Source organism: Lissotriton vulgaris, chromosome 3_1 (assembly GCF_964263255.1).
Source record: "Lissotriton vulgaris chromosome 3_1, aLisVul1.2, whole genome shotgun sequence".
Taxonomy (NCBI): domain Eukaryota; kingdom Metazoa; phylum Chordata; class Amphibia; order Caudata; family Salamandridae; genus Lissotriton; species Lissotriton vulgaris.
Genome location: NC_141689.1, coordinates 835,538,474 through 835,560,058, shown reverse-complemented (window position 1 = coordinate 835,560,058; position 21,585 = coordinate 835,538,474). Strand labels below are relative to the sequence as shown.

The window sequence follows — 21,585 nt, the reverse complement described above, 5'->3', positions numbered from 1 at the left end:
CAGGAGCCTAAAGAATCCGCGCATGCAAATTATGAGCGATTAATGCAAATATCTAGACAGTACAGCAGAGTCGATCCCTCAAAAGAAGGCAACAGTGAATTCTTTGAGCATTCATTTTGGGTTTGTTGTCCAAGAATCAGTTCCTATAATCAGCAGAGTCTGAGATAGCTTGATATGCAAGATCTCTCAATAAGAATTTTAAGTATGCCATGTATTGTGGTAACTTTTTTGATGACAAGCAGATTAAGATTATAGAAGAAAAAGATTATGGTGGCTAAAATGAAGTTTTTTTTTTAAAGGTGGCAGGAAAGTTTCACCTTTGCAGAGTAATGATTTCAATTTACACAAAATAGGATCAATGTTCCTTAAGGCAAAGTTAGAGGTTTTGCCAAGGATTCAAAGGAGCCAAATGCAAATATTAATATGCTGGAAAAGATTACACCTTGCTATTTTTATGGGGGAATTGGAAACGGGAATGTAGGTCGAATCCATATAGACAGCAGAATGAGTTGCAAATGGTTGTTCAAATGGAAAGGAACAAAAATCATATGGTGCAGAATGTGTCGGTAGCACCAGACCAACTGGTCTCAATGCATAATCAAAGGCAGTGCAATGGAAACTTGCATTTAGCGTTCATCATGATTGGCCGGCTTCGCAAGATGGTAGTCACGTGAGACTGCTGTGTGCACGTAATGACCAGAGCTCCTGAGAAAGTGTAACTATAATGCTGAGCTAGGAGAAACTGCAGAGTAAGGAAATGCTCGCGGGGCCTCCGGCGAAGAAATAAGGGGTGTGATAGTTCTTATTCATGCAGTCTGAGATAGCTAGCATGCCTGAGAAAAAACGTTCTTTTTCCGCAACCATGTCCTGGCCTGGTGTAAACATCAGCTGGGTATCATCAGCCTAAGAAATTATTTCGGAGCCAAAGCGCTCTGCGATCTCAGCCGAAGGAGCCATATAGATATTAAACAAGGTGGGACTCACACATGAGCCCTGCGGCATGCCCTTATCTAGGGTTATTTGCATGAGAAATAAGGACCCACGTTGACAGTTTGATTTCTATCATTCAGGACGCAGAGAGTCACTTACTGCCAGAAGCGCTGTCTCTGTGCTATGGCATGGGTGGAAGCCAAATTGGGAAGGGTCAAGGATCTGATTCATTTTTAGATAAGAGATGAGTAGCTTATTGACCAGACCTTCAAGCTGTTTACCCAAAAGAGGTAATAAGGATATAGGGCAATAGTTGCATAATGATTTATGATCCAAAGAAGGATTTTTTTTAGAATGGGATGTACGCAGGCCGTCTTCCATTCTGACCAAATGGTGCCTGTTTTGACGGAACAGTTAAAAATCTTGAAGATTTCTGGGGCGCAAAGAGTAGCCAACAGGGACATTGGTTTAAGTGGACAGGTATCCAGCGGGGAACCTGACTTTGCTAATACCAAGGAGCTATGGATTTCTTCCAGTGAGAAAGGCTTGAAACTCTCTAAAATGTAAGAGGTGGTTTTTGGCTACTTAGGCTTAGAAGAAAATCCAGGGTTTTGATAAGGGACGATATGCAGTTTTGAATAAATGTTGGAGATTTGGTCCTGGAAAAAATTGGCCAACAAGTCGCAAAAATTCTGGGACTCAGGCAGAGACTAAGAGCACACCACGGGCGTGATAAATTCATGGACTATATTAAAAAGGGCGTTGGAAGAGTTACCTGCCCAATCGATTTGATTGATGATAAAGCTATGCCTGGCTAATTTGAAGTTGTGGTGGTAACAGGTCAGCGTTTGTCTGTACAAATCCTCATCTCGGGGCTCTTGCTCTCACCCCAACGCCGCTCTAAATTCTTACATTTAGATTTTTCTATTGTTAACACTGGTGTGTACCGGGGGTAGGAGGGTAGATGATGGGTAGCACGGCAGGTTTTAAGAGGAACAATTATATACAATGCCGCTGTCAGAGCAAAGTTAAAAGACTCCAGTAGCTTCAAGATCGTTTGATTATTTTGTGGCAGGTTCCGATGGTTAACTTCCTCCTGAAAGGATTCAGCAGTAAGTTTATGCCATGGCCTGTAGGTGTCACCTGCTTGTCTGCTGTTCCTGGTTTTAGACCGTGGATATGATGACTGTACATCAAAAATAATTAAATGATGATCTGTCCACGTGAGAGGTAGTGGAGCCTTACAATCCACACAGTCAAAGTTGGAGAATAGTAGATCAAGTGTGTGACCTGCGGTGTGAGTGGGACCTCTAATTCTTTGGGAGAGTCTCAGAGTCTCCAAGTCCGTTAGTAGTTTTGTTACCTCCAGGTTGGCGAGGTCTTCCCCACGGAAAATTAAATCGCCAAGGAGAAGGAATTTCTTTGAGGCAGGAACATAAGTGGTTATTTTTTCCACCAGCTGTTGGCTAAAGTTGGTCTTGGACCCAGGTGGGCAATATATTAAAGCTCCATTCCAATTAACCATTGCGGAAACTTTTTTTTTAAAAATACCAAGTTCCATAGTGTCGGAAAGGAAGGTAGTGATCTATGTTACACTTATAGTGTTTTTAAAAACTATGGCAATACCCCCCCCCCCACCCATTTTTATGCCTTGATCAAGTTCAATGAGTTTGTAGTTCCCTGGGATTGCTAGTGCAATAGCTGGGAGATAGGAGGGATTTAGCCATGTTTCTGTTAAGAAACAGCTATCCGGATACCGGGAGGTGATTGTATCCCCTATTTCCGTTGCATGTTTAGGTAGCGACCTTGCATTGCAGAGGAAGCTTTTTAGCTCAAACTTCGTAGTGTTGGGGGGGGGGAGGCTTTTCCCAGTACAATACCCAAGTCACAGTTACCTTGAAAATGACATTTATAGCATGCCACGGGCCCTCTAGTAAATGTGGATAGCTATTTGTGCATAGGAGTTGTTGTGTGGGGCTGGTATTATGCTGGACTTGTAATTGGTGTAAGGTAGCTGTTGAATAACAATGGCGATGTATGACTTTATTATTTACCTTAGAAGAGCCAGGGGTCCTGGCTCATTGCGACGACCAAGCGCAGACAGGCATAGACTGGTTCGCCTTAGGCGCGCCCGCTGTGCGCGTCCGTCGCAGCATCGGTCTTATGACCGAGAGTGAGAGCAACAGCTAGAGCGATAACCAGCCCCTAGCCGGAAGTGGAACAGGCTCTATGGAAGGAGTAAAGTAGCTATAATTGTGTGGTTGAGGATGCATTTTTAAAGGGTGAAGTATCTATATATAGATGGCTTTATTATGTTTATGGCAAAATTGCATATTTCAACCTACCACAAAATTAAGTGAGGAGTTGCTATCATGTTTTAGTATTTCCTAGAGTGTACCATGTGAATGTAATGAGTGACAATGGTCTTAAAAGAGTGAAACACGGTTTTGGCTAGTGCTTATGGATAGGTTTGGTGTGTGCATTTCTCCTTTTGGTATAGCTTTGAATGATGTGAAGATTCAGAAGTTGCCGATTTAATAATTGCTTTGAGCATTATGTTCTTATAAAACAGATAAGAGTTGGACATTCTTCTTGTAAAAGAAGGCAGTGTGTTGAAATTGAGGCAATGTTGTGAGTTTGTTCCTCAAAATAGGGGGCTTATGAATCAATACATCAATAATATTACTAATGTTTCACATGAGGAAAAGGTTCTTGATCAGAGGTGAATGGGAAATAGTTAGTGTGATCGGAGATGGAATTTTAAAGGCTGGCAAATGGTTTGGTGATTTGTGTGGTTGTATGTTAAAGATAGTATTAACATCAGTAATTATAATCATATCGTTGATAGCAGGTTTAATATTTAATTTTAGGTTCTTCAGAGTAATATTTTGTAGACAAGGGTTTAATTGAAGGTCTAAGAAGGAAATAATTACAACTGGTAAGAAAAAGAAAAGGAATGAATGTGAGAAGGAAGACACCAGGGCCAGGTTCTTTGATGAGATGAGCTAAATAAAGAATTCACCATGGAAAAGGTAACGTGTAAATTATGAAATGGTTTTGTAGTGTGGTTTTGTGATGATCATCAGAGGGAGAAGCTGTACAAGAAGATTCCACAACTAAAATTGCGCTTTAAAGAATGCTAAAACACAAAGACAGTGTTTTCACTGTGTTGACTACAGTGGGCTTTATGCTTTTATAAGTAGGCCAATACCCGCTTTCAAAACTTGTACTTTAATATGCGGGGGAGGTGCAGTGTCTTATGTTGCCTTTCCCTGCCAGTATCAATGAGCCTCAAATGTGACAGTCATTAATATAACAACTGTACGAAATTAAGTTAGCTCTGGGGTCTTGCTTGCACTATAACAGTTTTAAAATGTGTTATTTTCGGTTCATGCTGTTCCGAGAGAGGACTGATTTACAACTGTATACAAGAAGGCACCTCCTTTGACCACACCGAGGTGTTGTTTATATTTTTGTTGAATGTGCTTTTGTTTTCTGGTGTGAAAAGCTTCAGAAAAGAGGACTAATGAGAGGAAATAAACAAAACCACTTACTGTGAGCATGGGAGTTGTCAAGAGGCCCCAGGCAAAGAACTCCAGGAAGATGACGACTACTGCATGATACACACTTGGCCGTCCAATTCCTTGTGGCTAAGGAGAGAGGTAGAATAAAAGATGGTAAAAATTAAAACATTAAAAATGAATTTGGTTCTTTAACAATGGATCTTGTCAATAGTATAATGTTTTTGGGACTAAAAGTATACAGAGTTTGGGTGTATAGGGCAACTACTATTAACAAAGAACCTCCAAACAATATCACCAAAAAAGCTGCAAAGAACAAGCTCAAATTAGAAACAACTTATCCAGTTTGTCAAACGTTAAGTGTACTACAAACAGTAAGTGTACCAGTTACAAACAAACCCTTTGGATATAAATGCTAGAAAACGTACCTTGTAAACACTAAAAACTTTGATATCGACCCCTTAACAGGCGTACAACTCCCATAGCGCTCACCGGGCTTCAGCCCCCCTCCCATTCGTGTGTGCCAGCCCTGCTGAGACAGCTTTGGGGGCTGGTGACCCTCTAATTGATGCCCACGAGTACTTCACAGGTCTTTAAAAGTCCATTTACTTAGTAATGAGGCTTTTTTGTCTTTTCCCCCTTTCTTAGAGCCTATCTGCCTATGGCTAGAAGAATTAGCCCCACCAAAATCTTTTTCATCCCCCCCTCCCGAAATGTGGCTCTAGTTGCCCGCCTGCCACCTAGGACTATGGTCACCCACTCCCCCATTATACAACAAACTCTATGCTTCTATGCTTCTCTGCTTTACAGTTAGTTAGTAGGGGCCAGATGTAGGTAAATCTAATTTACCGACTCATAAATACCGAATCATACCGAATCTGTATTTATGAATCGGTAAATTAGAAGGAGGGAGATGTAGGTAATTTTTTATTTTGAATTACCGAATCTGTAAGATTCGGTATTTACCGATCCGGTAAATACCGAATCGGTATTCCACTTTGATTCCTATGGAATCAATGGGAAATACCGATTCGGTATTTAACGAATCGGTAAATACCGAATCCAGCAAGGGTGCAGGGGGTGTCACTTTGACACCCTCTAGCACCCCAAGTGCAGGCTTGTTTGCCATGTGGCACACATACATGCCCTAAGGGCATGTCTGTGTGTCACATGGTACAGGTGTGCATGCACACCTGAATTCGGTATTTTACCACCCAATAGGATTGGGTGGTAAAATACAGACTCTTAAGGGCCTGTGGCACTCTGTGGAGTGCCACCTACATCTTGATTTACCGAATTCGGTAAAATTACCGATTCAGTATTTTACAGAATCGGTAAATTTACCGATTCAGTAAATTTAACGATTCTGTAAAATAATGGCCCCTACATCTCAATCACCAATTACCGGTCGGTAACGGCCGAATTCGGCCGTTACCGACCGGTAATTGGCGACCTAGGTGTGCTATGGCGCCAGAAAGAGGAATAAGTGGCCTATTTTAATTGTTTTCAGCTATTACATCATAAATTGAACATAACTTTTAAAGTAGGTCCCTTTCATACACTTCTGGTTGCTGTGGTATACTTTACAACCATCTTTAAAATGCATGTTCTAATTTTTTTCTTGCTATCATTAATTTAGTTTTAAATTCTTGAACAATGAATTTTGGTTTGACTATCAGCCTTTGAAATATTTGAGAACTACTTCTCGGCTGTTTAAAAGTCACAGGCAATGGTTCTTTAATCTGGCCACATGGATTATCAAATCTGTTGCTTTGCCTCCTTGTCCACCCAGGGGTTGAGCTGTGGTCGCTTTCCTCCCAATTAGTCCCTGAAAATACTTTAGATTAAGCAGACTAAGGTATATAGCTTTGGAACTACAGATCCATGTAGGCCGACAACAAAAAAACATAATTCTGTTACACCAATCTGAAACCTTTGTAGTTCTCGGGCCATACATTTGGACTTTTGAACCGTGAAATGCATGAAATAATCAGATTTATTTTTAGATTGAATCTGTGGCTCCACAAATAATTTTTGAATCTAACAGAACACACAGAAATATTTTTTTTAATGTGTCCCTCTCTTATTCAATAGGTACAATTATTTTGTATACTACCCAAATAACACTGACAATGCAGCAGGTTAACTGCTTTAATTTAACAATATTATAAAAACGCGTAGCAGATGTAAGTAAAAGGGCAGTTATGCAGGTCAGAAGCGGATCAGTTTCAGGAGCAATAATTCTCAAAAACAAGCCTCCTGGTTAGGTTTCTCTTCTTCCTCGAAAAAAATGAAATTTCTAGTCCCTATAAAACCATACAAAATATAAATTGTAACTTATTCTGAAATATACCAAGGAACATCAATAGGAAGCACAAAAGGGGAATAAGAGAAATGAGAAACACAGGTAGGTTAGACCACACACTAAAACCTAAGAAAGTGGTCAAAAACTTGGAATGTCTTATTGATGATGCCTTGTACCTGCGAGAACAAGTAAGTAGTGTTCGAGGTATTGGTTTTGGGCTGCTACAAATCCTTCCCAAATTATTCCAATGGATTTCAGTAGTATGGGGAAGAAATAGTCCAGGACTTAATTACGAGGAGGCTGGATTATGCAAATGCGCTATATGTGGGCATGGCTGAGTACTTGTTGACACGGGTACAGACTATTCACAACAGTTGTAAAACCATGCTTTTTATAAAAGCAACTCAGCATTACCCTGGCTTAACACTCTCCACTGGCATCCAGTCCGCACACAAGCAATTTTCAAATGTATGTGCCATACCTACAGAGCACTTTACGGAAACGGACAAATGTTACTGCTGAACAGAGTCAATTTTCACAAACCCGTATAGAACCTTAAGTCAGCCAATAAGGCTGTAATATTTTGAAGAAGAATTAAAGAGTCTCGGATGTGTGTACTTTTAAAAACGTTTTGTCTTCCACTCATTGGAACAAACTCCCCCACAATCTATGTGCTGGTTCAGATCTGGTGACATTTCGGGATAAATTGATACAGGATTATACCCACTTTAGGGTCACACTCACAACTGGTAATGATATGGTCTAGCGCCGGGCTATCCCTTTGAGGATGAGTTGTGCTCTCTATAAGTAACTAAAAAATCATTTACAAATATAAAGCAATCTATAGGAGACATTGGGTTAACAGTAAGAGTTTCTCACTGAGCTGAAAACACAAAAAATGCTTGCCATAGCACATAAGTGGGTTTAACTGTCAGGACCAGGCTTGTCCAGCAAAGACTAGGACGGGGGGGGGGGGGGGGGGGGGGGGGAGCACCCAGACACAAAAGAGAGGGAGCAACTTGCAGGACCTAACAGAAATTTCAGAAAGTATTACATTTGGTCTGCAAAAGACCACTTTTTAGGACAAGACGGGGCAGCACATGCGCTGCTCTGTGAGGCATGCTGTATTGAGGTATGGAAAATAAGTTCTGCCCATTTCCACCCATCTTTCCAATTGGCTCCTGTTACTGCCTTTTCCATATCGCTGCTTTTGATTGATAAATAGGCTTAGTAGTCCCTCCATGGTACCCCATTGCCTGCATTTGTAACCTCTCATAAGGACTGGACTTTTTACACAGTCTGCTTTGTCTAGTCCGTGAGCACTATTTTCTTTAATGACCCATGACGTGCTTTCCTACAAGGCAGCATGCCGCCCGCTTTTATATTTTTAATAGTAATGGCTGCAGGTCACTTTTAACTATAAATAGGGGCCATGCCTATTTATGTATTTAATTTGTAGCGTGGTAAGCTTTAACTATAGCGGACGCGCTTTTTAATTTATTTAATTTTCCAGCACGGCCCACTTTAGCTTCATGGTGCCTCTATAAATATTTGAATTGTTTTCCTGCAACAGCTTTTCAGTACGAGTGCTCCCAGCTTGATTCAAGTGCTGGACTGAGCGCCTGAGCAGTCACTGGAGGGGCGCAGTGTGATTCTACAAGTGCGAAATCAACACACCCAGGGCACGAGTCGGGGGTACATGCGGGTGGACAGCGTCGACCACTTTTTTCACAGGGTGAAAGCTGTCCATCCTGCCAAGAATTTAGGCCCCACTGAATAATGTGCTGAACTCGTGCCGGTGTAATTTCCAAACACGAGACACTTTCAGCAGCGCCTACACGTTGTCCGCTTCCCTTCTGTAACAAGCAACAATGTGCACACAGGGACAGGATAGAGCTCTCTTATTTTCTTAGACTCCTGCTGGGCCCATAACAAAGGCCGAATTAGAGGGTCTCCTTTTAAGTCTCTTGGCTGAGAGCAGCCTGAAGCCTCACACCTGATGCAAACAAAGCAGCGGGGAAACAAAGGCACACACCTTAGTGTAGTGTAGTTCCTATATTCTCAATAGGCTCTGCGCATTGGAGTAATATATCCTATAGAGGTGACGTAGGACTTAAGTCTACTAGGTCGCTATCGAATATATTAGACTTAATTGTGAGTGCCAGCTAGCTCAGAGGTCACTAGAAACTTTCTCGAGTTCACAAGAAGGGATTTAGTTTCTGACAACCTCATAAACATGACAACTTTGTTTCCCCATGATAAAACTGATCTTCAGAGTCGTGGAAACAATGGATAGATATTTTACTCAGTCAATCGTGCTCAGTCAATGCTTCGTTGCACCAGATGTAGAGAGAAATAGATAGACGGGCTTTTTTTTTTAATAAAAAGATTTATTGAACAGTCTTCTTTCTCAAACATAAGAAATGAACTGCTACAATCGTAAAACTAGTTACAAAATATAATGCATACAGTAAAAAGAGAATAAAATAATTCTGTAAGAGCATTGTATGGTTTCTAGACCATAGATAAATACATACATAAATAACAAAGGCTAAAAAGTACTCAACTGATGCTTCTAAAATACGCCTACCCCGGTGTACCTAACCTAAGCTTAGTACGAGGGAAGAAGTAAGTGAGGTGTAGCATAAATTTAGTATTCTTTGCCAAGACTCTAGCCAAGATTTCTCTTAGGGTCTAATCAGCTCCGTACCTTGGTTTAGAATGAAGAAGGTCAATCTCAGGATTCAATTTCCCAACAACCCGCAAGGGTAGCTTGGAAACACTGGAGCTGGATTTCTCAGCAGGATAAAAGACAGCGTCTCTCTCAGTGCGTCTGCTGGAGGGTCGGCTTCCTTCGGCACTTGCAGTAGCAGGGCGCGTCAGGCAAGTAGATAGTCAAACTAGATAGTCGAACTGCTCCAAACCACCGTGTGTTTGCTATGGCAAGTGTGGGCATGTTTATTTATTTATTTATTTATTACATTTATATAGCTCGACAGCTACCCGTAAGGGTTTCCCGGCGCTGAAAGACAATTGCAGCAAAATACAATCCAAGTGGAAAATTATTGGACAAAAAGCCAGGTCTTTACGGCTCTACGGAAGAGAATATGACAGTTCTCCATCCGCAAGTCCAAGGGAAGAGAATTCTAGAGTTTGGGTCCTAAGGTAGCGAAAGAGCAACCGCCCATTCTCGAGTGTCTGAACTTAGGAATACAAAAAAAGGTGTTGGGAAGAAGAACGAAGTGAACAGGCAGGAACATAAGGTTTAACAAGGGACTGAAGATAGGAGGGGGCGACTCCAATCTTGATCTTGTTCATGAAGCACAGTGCCTTGTATTTTACCCGGTTGTCAAGATTGAGCCAGTGAAGCTCCTTGAGACGCTCAGTGATATGATCACGTTTTCGACAACCACAGAGAAGCCATGCAGCAGCATTTTGAACCAATTGGAGACGGCGCAGGACCGCCCTGGTAGACCCCAGGTAGAGCATGTTCCCGTAGTCTAGTCTGGAGGTCACCAAGGCCGTCATTACAGATCTCTGGGTGTTAGAAGGCAAAATCCAAAAGATTTTTCTCAACCACCTTAGGATGGTAAAACAGGTGGCTGCAACTTTGTTGGCCTGATCTTTCATAGATAGATCCTTATCAATAATGACCCCGAGATAACGTACTCGTTCAGATGGAGTGGGTAAGGAACCCATGGTCGATGGCCAGTGTCTCGGGCTCCAAAGATCGGGTTTGTTTCCAAAGACTAATACCTCTGTCTTATTGCTATTTAATGTAAGAAAATTGTGATTCATCCAACGGGATATTTCGCTGACACCCGTTTGCAAAGATGAGGAAGAGGTGGGATCAGCTTGGGATAGGGAAAACACAATTTGCGAATCATCAGCGTAAGTAAATAAATTCAGACCAAAACAATGTGCAATATGGGCCAGAGGAATAACATAAAGATTGAAAAGAAGAGGACTAAGAATAGAACCCTGGGGCACACCATGTGGGGAAAAATAAGTATTGGACGTAGACGTGTGAGAAAAGATTTGGAAAGTCCGGTCAGTGATGAAAGACGAAAGCCAATGCAATGCTTTTTCGCCAATGCGGAAAGAAGCAAGGTTGTTAAGGAGGTTACTGTGAGATACAGTATCGAAGGCTACTCTGAGATCAAGCAATATCAGTGCAGCCGATTCACCTCGATCTAGTAGTAGGCGAAGATTCTCAGTCACTCCTAGAAGGGTGGTTTCTGTAGAGAAACTCTGACGAAAACCAGACTGGGAGGGGTGAAGAAGATTGTTAGTTGCTACAAAATGCGATAAATGCAGATGAATATGCCTTTCAAGAATTTTAGAAAATGCAGGCAGTAATGAAATGGGGCGAAAATTTGAAGCATCATTGGGATCCGCAGTTGGTTTTTTTAATAGCGGGGTGACCATTGTGTCCTTCCAACAGCTAGGGACAGTAGCCGAGGTAAGTGAGGAATTGAGTAAAGTGCAGATCACAGTAAGTTGAGGGAGCTCTAACTTACATAAAATCGAAATAGGTAAGTGTTCAATTGGAGAGCCAGACTTAATATTGTTTAAGATCTCTAGTAAAGTAGAAGGAGAAAGATCAGGCCAAGTCAATAGTGAGGCCGAAGGTGAACAAGGTTCAGTGAGAAGCGAGAAGGAGTCAGCGCCATTACTCGTAATGGAGGATGAATTAGTTAAGACATCGTTGTCGTCACGGGCAGCAATATCCTGGTAAATGTTTTCGATTTTAGAAATAAAGTACTGGGCAAGTTCATCACATTTACTGCTGGAGAGAGGGGGGGTATAGCAGTAGTTTGTGAGCCAGCAAGATCTCCGACTACATTGAACAATATTTTAGATTTGTTCATTGCTTCAGTGATCATTTTATTAGCATAGGTGGCTCTAGTGTGAGCGCAAGCCTTGTGATATTGCTTTAGTTCCGTTTTATATACAAGACCGGCTGGGATGGAGTAGTCCTTTCTCCAGGCACGTTCCAATTTTTTGCATTGGGATTTTTGAAGACTAAAGGTTTCATTGTACCAAGGGGCAGGTGACTTATGAACAGTTATTTTCTTTTTAGAAAGGGGGAGACAGATGTTGATAGCTTAAAAAAGCCAGGAATTCACTGAGCTGGCAGCCGCTTCCATGTCACCAAACCTAGTGGATAATTAGGCGCAAGGTCGAGCAGGGCTTTTTTAAAAGCAACAATATCAAAATTCTTCCAGTCTCGCTTCCTGATGTTCACAGAAGAGTTGTAATTAGACAGTGCTTCATTACTCACTATAGTGAATTTAATGAGGTAATGGTCAGACCAGGGAACTGGCAGTGCCGGAAGACAGACTAGTTGAATGATATTAGAAAGAATAGGATCTAAAAGATGTCCACCTTTATGAGTGGGGCCCTTATTATGTAAGGTTAAATTCATAGAGGCTAGATCTGCAATGAAGTTACCCGCCATACTATCAGTAGGGTCATCAAGATGCAAATTTAAATCACCTACATTAAAAAAATTACTAGATGAAGTGAGAACAGATGCAATGTATTCTAAAAATTGAGTATGCCAGGAATTTACAATGCCCGGAGGGCGATACACTAAAAGACCCGTGAGGGTATTTTTCGGATTGAGAGCAAGCTTAAAATGCAATGCTTCGCAACTACCTAAAATAAAGGATCGGACTGGCATTGATACTTTTTCTTAAATATAATTGCCACACCACCCCCTGCCCTTTTAGGACGGTCACTCCTGACAATAGCGTAATCTGCAGGCAACGCTTTGGCGATGTCAGGTCCGGAGCTGTCGTGAAGCCAGGATTCAGTAATAAAGAGCGCATCCGGTGCTTCGTCGATTAACAAATCTAAAATTTCTCGTTTGTGCTTGGGCAGTGAACGACAATTGTGACTCAGGAACACATAGCTAGGAAGAGAGGAAGTGGTCGACTGTGGTTCTAAACTGTTACAAAAGGTGAGGGGTATCTAAGTAAAAAGAACAATAAGGGCAATGTTGAGGGAACCGATCAAGCATATCAAGAGGTCACTGTGTGGGTACTTGAAGGTCTTGGATCAAGTATTTGTTTGGCGTCATATGAAAGAGGAGTACCTGTGAAAAGACCAGGGGATATGGCCCCGGGTCCCATATGGGCGCGGACGGGCGCAGACGGTACAGAGTTTGACGTAAAGGTGGACATAATAACGTCATCATAGAGTCTCAGTTCTTTGAAAACTCCATGAGTTCTTGGACAAGTCAGTATTCGAGCAAGGGGAAGTCCCTAGCTGCTGAAGCCGAGTTTTCCAAGAAATCGTTGTAGATTTTCGGAACTAGTGGAAGTAGCCCTGCCGTATTTGGACTGCATGAGCTATGTCGAAATATGGTTATGATTCTTATGCCTATATAATGATATGGTGATTTATACCTATATAAGGGTATGAATCGGGAAAATTACAATAGGGTCCTAAAATACTATACAACACCCACTCCACGTTATCATATTCAACTAAGTTCAAGCACTAAAACATATAGCATGTGTTTACAATCCCACCCATAAATACATATAAAATGCATTTGAAATGGTTAAACAAAAAGATTTGTACTGAGCACATTTAAAAACAATGATTTCATTGTAAGCTTATAATATGATATTGGAAATGGTAACTGAATGAATCATGAAATTACATTTATGAAATGGCTCTTGGTTACAGAAAAAAGAAAATTCGAGACCATCCCATAGCAAAATATACAAGCTATTTTTGGTTTATGAATTTAGGCCAATATTGTTTCTAGGAAGTATTCAAAGAATTATTGTTTTCTAAGAATAGTTCTACCTTAAGCGGCCCAGTCAAACAAAGAACTGTATAAAATCTTGAAGGAGTTCACTGCCCCCTAGTGGAGCGTTCCACTTTCAGTCCCACCTCAGAGTGGGTAAACTCACTATCTTGTTATTTCGACAACAAAATCAAGTCAATCTACTCCTCTTTCCCAGTAGATAATCAGGATAGGCCCATGTCAGGCACAGTATCTCAAGAGAACATGGCTTTCACTGACATTACTCACCCTCAGTCTCTAACTGAATTTGAGCCTACCACTTCGGACGAAGTATTAGAAGCCCTAAAAAGAATTAAATCAGGTTCTCCTACCGATTTATTGCCTCCTCTTAGATGTAGTGGGATATTCCCGCTTTTGGCTGGCACATTGACTAACATCTATAACCGCTGGGGCTCTGCAATTATACCACTAACCTTAGAATTCTTCTATGACAGGACATGGTGTTTAAGGAGAACTATGAGTATTAGGCCAAATTGTCTGTCTGCATGCCTGCCATGTGGGAGGGGGACTTCAACTCTGTTGGATGGTTTTGCACTGAGGAACCATTTTGGAGCCTTAACTGACATGGAGGAATGCGACTGACTTCAGGTTGATATTAGTAACACGCTGGGTAAGATCTTATCTAAAATCCAAGTATCTGAGCACCAAGCACAAGGTAATATGGCCACAAACCAAGATAATACATTGTCTAATGCCAAATTGTCTAGAATATCAATTAATGATAAGGACATCCAGGAATTTGACATTCCTTTACTGGCTCACCCTAATCCTATTCTAGACCAAAGTGTCTGTAGTAAGACCTTGCTTCCAAATATTACCCCAACCCCTACACCTACCACAGAGTGTGGTTGAGATTCCAGTAAGTATAGCGCGGCCCTTTAATGTTAGGACAGCCCTCAAGATTACAGAAAATGTGTCCCTACTCTGATGGAACATTGCGGGCATTGGTAACAAACTATTGTCCCCGAATTGGTGTAGATTTATAGACCAATATGACATATGCCTTTTCCAGGAGTCTTGGTCAGTGGCCCCTGTTTTTCGTGTTGGTTTCCTTAACTTTTACATCCCAGCAACAAAAAAAACTAAAGGCCGCCCTGCAGGTGGCTTGGTGGTCTGGGTCCGTCAGAGTTTATGCTGTAAAGTTCAGCAAATGAGGTCCCCAGTTAATGATATCATGATGGTTAAGCTTGGATGGAGCAATGGTTGGCCATTTTTAATGTCTATGCTAGAGGGCTAAATGGGGGGCACACTTCAGAGATAATATTCTCTCTCGACTCCCAACTAGATGCTTTACCACATCAAATCATTACCATTGTGGCCGGAGATTTTAATACTACTTTCGAACCTCTTGGCCAAGAAGATCAGAACTATCTGTAGATCAAGATATTAGATGGGGCATCCCCAAACTTGATATTCCGGCTGAAAAAAGGTGGTCAGCAATCGCAATTCAACTAAAAGCTATGTGCTTGGAAAGAGGTCTTAGAGCGGCAAATGGGCCAACTCCTTCTGACCAGCGGGGAGAAAATACATTTGATAATGGACGCAATAGTAGCCGTATTGACTACCTGCTGGTTGATCTAAGACTATGGTATAGTCTAGTGGATATGGTTATTACACCTTGACTGGAAAGTGATCATAACCCCCTTTGCTAGTCATTCTTAATTCAAAAGGGCGATAGAAAGGACTCACCACAGGGAGGGGTTTCAACACTTGACATTGTTGCTTCTAATAACATGCGCCATGTCAAATGGAATACACTTATTGAAAATCCAGCCAAATTGGCTGCACTAAAAGCAGAGGTTGTGAGCCAACTGATCAATTTAAATAATCAGACCAATGGGTTGGATTTTCCTCAAATCGTGGTAGAGGCTCACTCCTGTCTCTTTTCTAGCCTAAAAAGCTATTTCTTAAAAGAAATAAACAAGCATTTGCAATCCAATAGGTCTTGCATTAATTAATTTTGAGCTATTGGTATTGCTAAACATTGCAACTCCACATGGCATAAAAGTATAAAAAATCTAGCCCCAAAAACGATGTCAATTTTGTTTTGTAGAAATGGTGGCATGCTGTTGTTTAGATGAATATATTGTTAATGAAATAGCACCATACTGTGATTGTTACAATAGTTAATTGTGGTTGCGTTAACAATTGATGTGTGCAGTGATGATTGGTGGTGTCTGTGCTAGTATAAATTGCGCGGTGATGGCTGGTGGTGTGTGTGAGTGGTGGGAGAGTGCAATGGCAGCTGGTGGTGTGTGTGTGCCTGGTGGTACTGTTCACTGATGGCTGGTGGTGTGTGTGCTTGTTGGAAGCATGCACTTACATCTGTTGGTGAGTGTGTGCCTGGTGGAAGTGTGCACTGACACCTGTTTTGTGTGCCTGGTGGAAGTGTGCACTGACAGCTGGTGGTGTGTGTGCATGGCGGAAGCATGGTGTGTGGTGTTGGTGTGATGTATAGTGTTGTGTGCCTGGTGGATTCGTGCAGTGACTTTTTGTTGTGTTTGTGTCCGTTGAAAGTGTGCAATGTCGGCTGTTGGTGTTTGTGCTTGTTGAAAGTGTGCACTAATGACTGATGTTGTTAGTGTCTGGTGAAAGTGTGCACTGATGGTGTTGTTGTGTGTGTAGTTGTGTGGGTGGTTGTGTGTGTGTGGTAGTGGGTGTGTCTGGTTGTGTATGTGTGGTCATCTGTGTGTGTGTTGTGTGTGTGTGTGTGTGTGTGTGTGTGTGTGTGTTCTGTGAGTTTTGTGGATGTATGAAGCTTGTGTATGTTTTTCGCTTGTGGATGCCGGAGGTTTGCGTATGCTTGACGCTTGTGGATGCCCGACGCTTGTGGATGCCTGACGCTTGTGAATATCTGTCAGCCCTGACGTATCGGTAAGGCAGCGTGCACAGTGAAACGTAAGGAAAGACAAGGGAGTTTGGGGTGAGATGTATGACCCAGGGCCCAAGTTTTTGAAAATTTCCATTTCGAGTGGAAAAGAAATGCAACGAGAGGAGCAGATGAAATGTGAAGAATGATGTTAATGATGACGTCATTTTTTAAGTTACATGTGAATATTGAGCACAGTATTGAACTGTATGGGTGATGGTTGCGAACTAATTGTAACCGGGGAATCGAAGTGACTTTCAGGCTTTGATGAATAACATTCCTTCACGCAGCGTGTGAGTGCGCTGTTGAATGACGGCGCAGTATAGAGAAATTGTGTGATTTTCTTTAAAATTGGAAGTCCAAGTTAGCGTAGATGGTGTGCGTGCACGGCGCATAAGTGCTCCAAGGGGTCGTGTGGGGATAACAGATAAGTGAAGGATTGAGTTTCAAGTAGCAAGTTTCGAGGCATAAGGGAAAGAAGCATCATCCAGTTAGACTACCAGTTACCAGTACCAATAATTGAGTGTAGTACCACATCATCGGAGTAAAATTATACAACCCAAACAGCACATTGAGATTGTTTATGGAAAGGAAAGGAGCTGCTACAGAAATGCTTCCAATAGACAACCAGCAACAGGAAGGAGGGGGCCGCTTAAGGTTAGGGCGACTAGAAACAAAGAGCACGTCAGCGAAGCTTCTATCAGTGCCGCGCGCCTCTCTGCAGACTCCCCCTGCATTCCATGAGACGCGCAACGCGATCCGGTCCTTTCTGCCATGCTGTGGACAAAAGACCTGGCCGCGCACAACGTTATCCTATGGGGAAACGCTGCGCGCGGCCAGGTCTTGTCGAAACACTGGTTTTTGAGCTGAGACGCCGACTATAGTTCTCGCTGCGAGAACGCGCTTAGCGCGCGTTCGTCGTAGCGAGACCTAAAAAGAGCAACCAGAGTATCACAACTAATGTGGCTAGGTGGTACAATGAGGAATGTAGACTAGCTCGCCATAAACTGAGTGTTGAATTAAGATCTAAGAACCCCGCTAAAGTAAGAAAGGCAAGGGATTCATATAGGCGCACTCAGAGGACGACAAAAAGAGAGTGGGACGAAGATAGGTGGCGAGATTTGAAGCATGCTTGTGATGCTAAAGATTCCCAAAAATTCTGGAATATTGTTAAATGGGATAGGGGAGGACAGGCAGAACCCCCACAAAATAATGTTGCTGAATCCTAGTGGATAGAATTTTTTAAGCCTCAGTATGCCTGCAATCTGACAGAGGATTATTATCCTATACCTCCCCATATCTTCTATGAAAGCAAGGTATTTTCTACCAAAGATGTTAGTCTAGCATTAGACTGTGTTTCAAGTGGTAGAGCCCCAGGTATGAATGGTATCCCTGCAGATGTCTTTCTAAGCGATAGAACGACTTGGTGCCGGTACTTTGCACTACTAGCCAACTCAATGGCAAAGGGTGCTCCCATTCCACCTTCGTGGAAGGGAGCAGAAATAATCCAGTTTTTTAAAAAGGGAGATAAATCCCTTCCCAGTAATTACAGGCCTATCAGCTTAATAGATTGTGCACAAAAGATAGTGGGCCGATTAGTCCAAAATAAAGTCCAGTTCTGGGTAGAGGTACTTAATATATTATCTCCATTCCAAGCTGGCTTCCGCCCCTGTACCAGTTCTGTAGATCAGGTCTTTTGTTTCATTACAATCTATTGGAGAAATTTGGTTTTGACAAAAGGTACACTCTACGCGGTATTTGTTGACCTAAAATCGGCTTTCGATTTAGTCCCTCGTTGTAAACTTTGGAGAGTCCTCGCCGAAATGGGGATGGCACCTGAGTTATTAACACTCCTCGTCCGCCTACATGAGAACAATTTTTCGAGGATCAGATGGGGGGCACAGGGTGAGGTTACGGATTCATTCCCTGTCGAACGTGGTGTCCGGCAGGGATTTGTCTTGGCTCCCACCGTATTTTCCTTATACATCAATGGAATTGTGAACCACCTCTCTAGATCCCCAACTGATGCCCCAGTCTTGGCTGGGGTTCGCGTACCTGTCCTCATGTTTGCGGACGACACCCTGATCATCTTCCGGACCCCGATCGGCCTGCAGAAGGCTGTAAACGCATTTGGGGAATTTTGTTCTTCTCATGGGCTAGAGGTCAACACCGCAAAAACAAAGTTTATGTCCTTTAACCAGAATAAACCTTTCAAGGGCAAAATCTTTTTGAATAAACACTCCCTTGGAACAGGTGGATGCCTTCACCTACCTAGGTATTATGCTCCAGAACAACATGGGATGGAAAAGCCACATGGACATGACTATTTTAAAATATCATCAGCTTGTAGGTGTATTAAACTCCAAATATAAATCCTCTTTCACTAAACCAATAGCTCCAGCATTGGAAATATATAATATTAAAGTGATAAACTCTGCCCTTTATGGAGCGGAGCTATGGGGAGTCACCTCCAAAAAGCTGAAAATAAATTCCTACGTGGCTTAATTGGTGTCCCCAAAGTACCCAGATGGTGCCGCTTCTGCTAGACCTAGGTAGGAAAAATGTGGTGGATATAATAAGGCTACGCCCACTCAGGTATTGGAGGCCAATCTGGACCACCACTGAACTTGTACATAATGCCCAGGGTCTGAAGGACGTGATTTTAGCAGATTGCTTCCACAAAATTCATTGGTTAAAAGACTTAAGGTCTCTCCTGCTAAAGTTGGACCTAAGATTAATATGGGAGGAACCAGAAACTGCAACTTTCCCCTCAAAAAAACTGTTGAAAGATAAATATTGCGAAATGGTCCTGTCCTCTTCCTATTTGGCAGGTATCAATACCAATCGGACAGGCCGTTTCTTAGTCCACAAATCTTGGTCGTCCTGTGAAACATACTGGGACAAAATTGAGTGTCCTATCGATCGAAAACTGTACTTTCAATTCAGGATAGGAACTCTGCCAATAAAAGCTTTCACCCATAAATGGGTACCCACCACAGAAGAAAACTGTCATAATTGCATAGACATGGCGGAAACCATATCCCATCTATTATTTATATGTCTCCTTTATACAGCCCCACGACGTAAATGGTTGAGACCTATTTGTCTTTCTCTGGGCACTCAGGAGGGGTACAGAAGCTTTAAGGATACTAGAATCTGATTGCTCTCTACACGCTATGCTCTAGCTAAATTTTTAAGGTGGACTTGGATTATCCGGGCACGTACTTCATTGCCAATTGCTGCTAATTTGTTATAAGGCCCTATTCTTATTTTAGTGCTTTGTTTTTATGAAGTAATTTTAAATATATACATGTATGAGATTTTTTAACAGTGCTTTTTAGCAGTGCTTATAATTCGACAGTATCAATTAGAATTGAATACTTTTTAATTATGTGTATTTTATATGTGCTATTTATTGTGTATTGTGATAGAATACACAAAACTATGTGCTTTTATGACTTAATGTCGAATAAAGCTTTTTGAATTGAATTGTTAACATACTTTTCATGCCCGTCTTATTAACATTTTTAAAGTAAAAGCTTTCTGGATTTGTGACATTAAAACCTGTGAAGTATGGAAATTTTCTATAGAATGTTTTAGAGCTACCTTTTGGAGGGGTTGGACAATGTTCCCATTGATTACAAGTTAAAACATTTCTAGGGTTTGCAGATTTGTGCAAATAATGATGACCAAAATGATTAAAACAATACATTTCTTCATAATTTGATGAACCTTCTAAGTATTCATGTTTTGCAAATTTTGCTGACATTTCTAAATCTGTCATCATGTTATTAACAGTTTCAAAGTCCCAATCATCAGAAAATTTACTCGGTGACACAAAATCATTCAAGGAAACCTTACATTGATGTGGAATCCTCAGCAGCTCAACAGGGCAATAAATGTCATAATCAGTTCTATCCCAAGTTATACCACCAGGTAGAGGAACAGCTGTGATGTTCACTGATGACAGGTCTCTTTGTTCACGATGAGATGATTTGTGTGGTTTCAGGAGCAAGCTGATGTTCTTATTTGCTGTGTCCATTTTAATTCAGCTTTCCCAAACTTAAAACAAGAATGAGCCATAGTAGGAGAAAAAGTACACCTAACCCAATCCAAAAATTCAACCCATGGAGAAACCAGATATGTATTTGCAAGCTGTTGAAAAAGTTCTGTTACTTGTTCCTTGAAATTTTTGTTTATTGGTGTTGTTTCGGGCTCACAGGGATCCTCAGAAAACGTATCAAAGTTGATGAAATAGCCAGAGGTAGTTCTGTCAATTGTTGGTATCGCAGTCAGATCATTCGAAATCACTGGAGCTGCTTGCTCCCTTGACATATTGGTATAGTCAGATGCTACATCATTGTAGACCGGAGTGTCTTGACAAACTGTTATTTGGGTTTCAAGAGGCACAAGTTCCATGGCTTTGTTGCATAGTCCTTCTTTTCTTACTGCAGATTCTTCAAAGGTGATGAGTCTTTCAGTTTGAGCATCTTGGATAGTAGCAAGATTTGGTCGCCTGCTACATCTTGGGTGTCCACTGGGCCTACTACTTATTATTGGCCACATGATGTGGTTTTACCAGGTCAATTGATACAGACCGGTTCTCCTTTCTTCCAGCAAGGGGCGGCAGTAACACTGTTCTTGATCCATGGACTGCTAGTACAGGTACTGGTTTTCTGTAAGAAGGCCCAAATTCATTCGTATCCGCTATTTTCTCTCTGACCAGATCCCCACTCTTTGGAATTCAGACAGGGCTTGCTGGGACAGGTGGTTTTTCTTCAGTGGTCGTTGGCTTTTGTATGGTGTTGCTCAGACTTTTTCTTGTTTCATTTAAGTCCTGTAAAACAGCCAAACGATCGTTGATATCAAAGGGTTTTTGTTCCACCACTGAAGTATGGTGATCGAAGTCTTCAACCATCATTCCAGTACCAAAAAGGATTTCATATGGAGTGATTCCACCCAGAGAATTTCTTGGCAGGTTATTAAGACTACGTTGGACATTTATTAGATGTTTGACCCACCCGTCACCCAAACCTAATACCCTAGCTGTTATAGATTGCTTTATGTCACGGTTTTTTCTTTCCACAACCGAATTTCCCACAGGATGGAATGGACTTGAGTACTGCAATGCAATGCC

The 21,585-nt window shown here is 41.8% G+C and overlaps 1 protein-coding gene across 1 annotated transcript in view; it reads right to left on the bottom strand.

The window, feature by feature from the left end:
• Positions 1-21,585, bottom strand: part of LOC147727102 (solute carrier family 71 member 2-like) — a 347,082-nt gene that overhangs the window by 240,879 nt on the left and 84,618 nt on the right. The window contains exon 2 of the mRNA XM_086961153.1: positions 4,485-4,580. Coding sequence (XP_086817279.1) covers positions 4,485-4,580 — 96 coding nt within the window. The remainder of the gene's footprint in view (positions 1-4,484; positions 4,581-21,585) is intronic.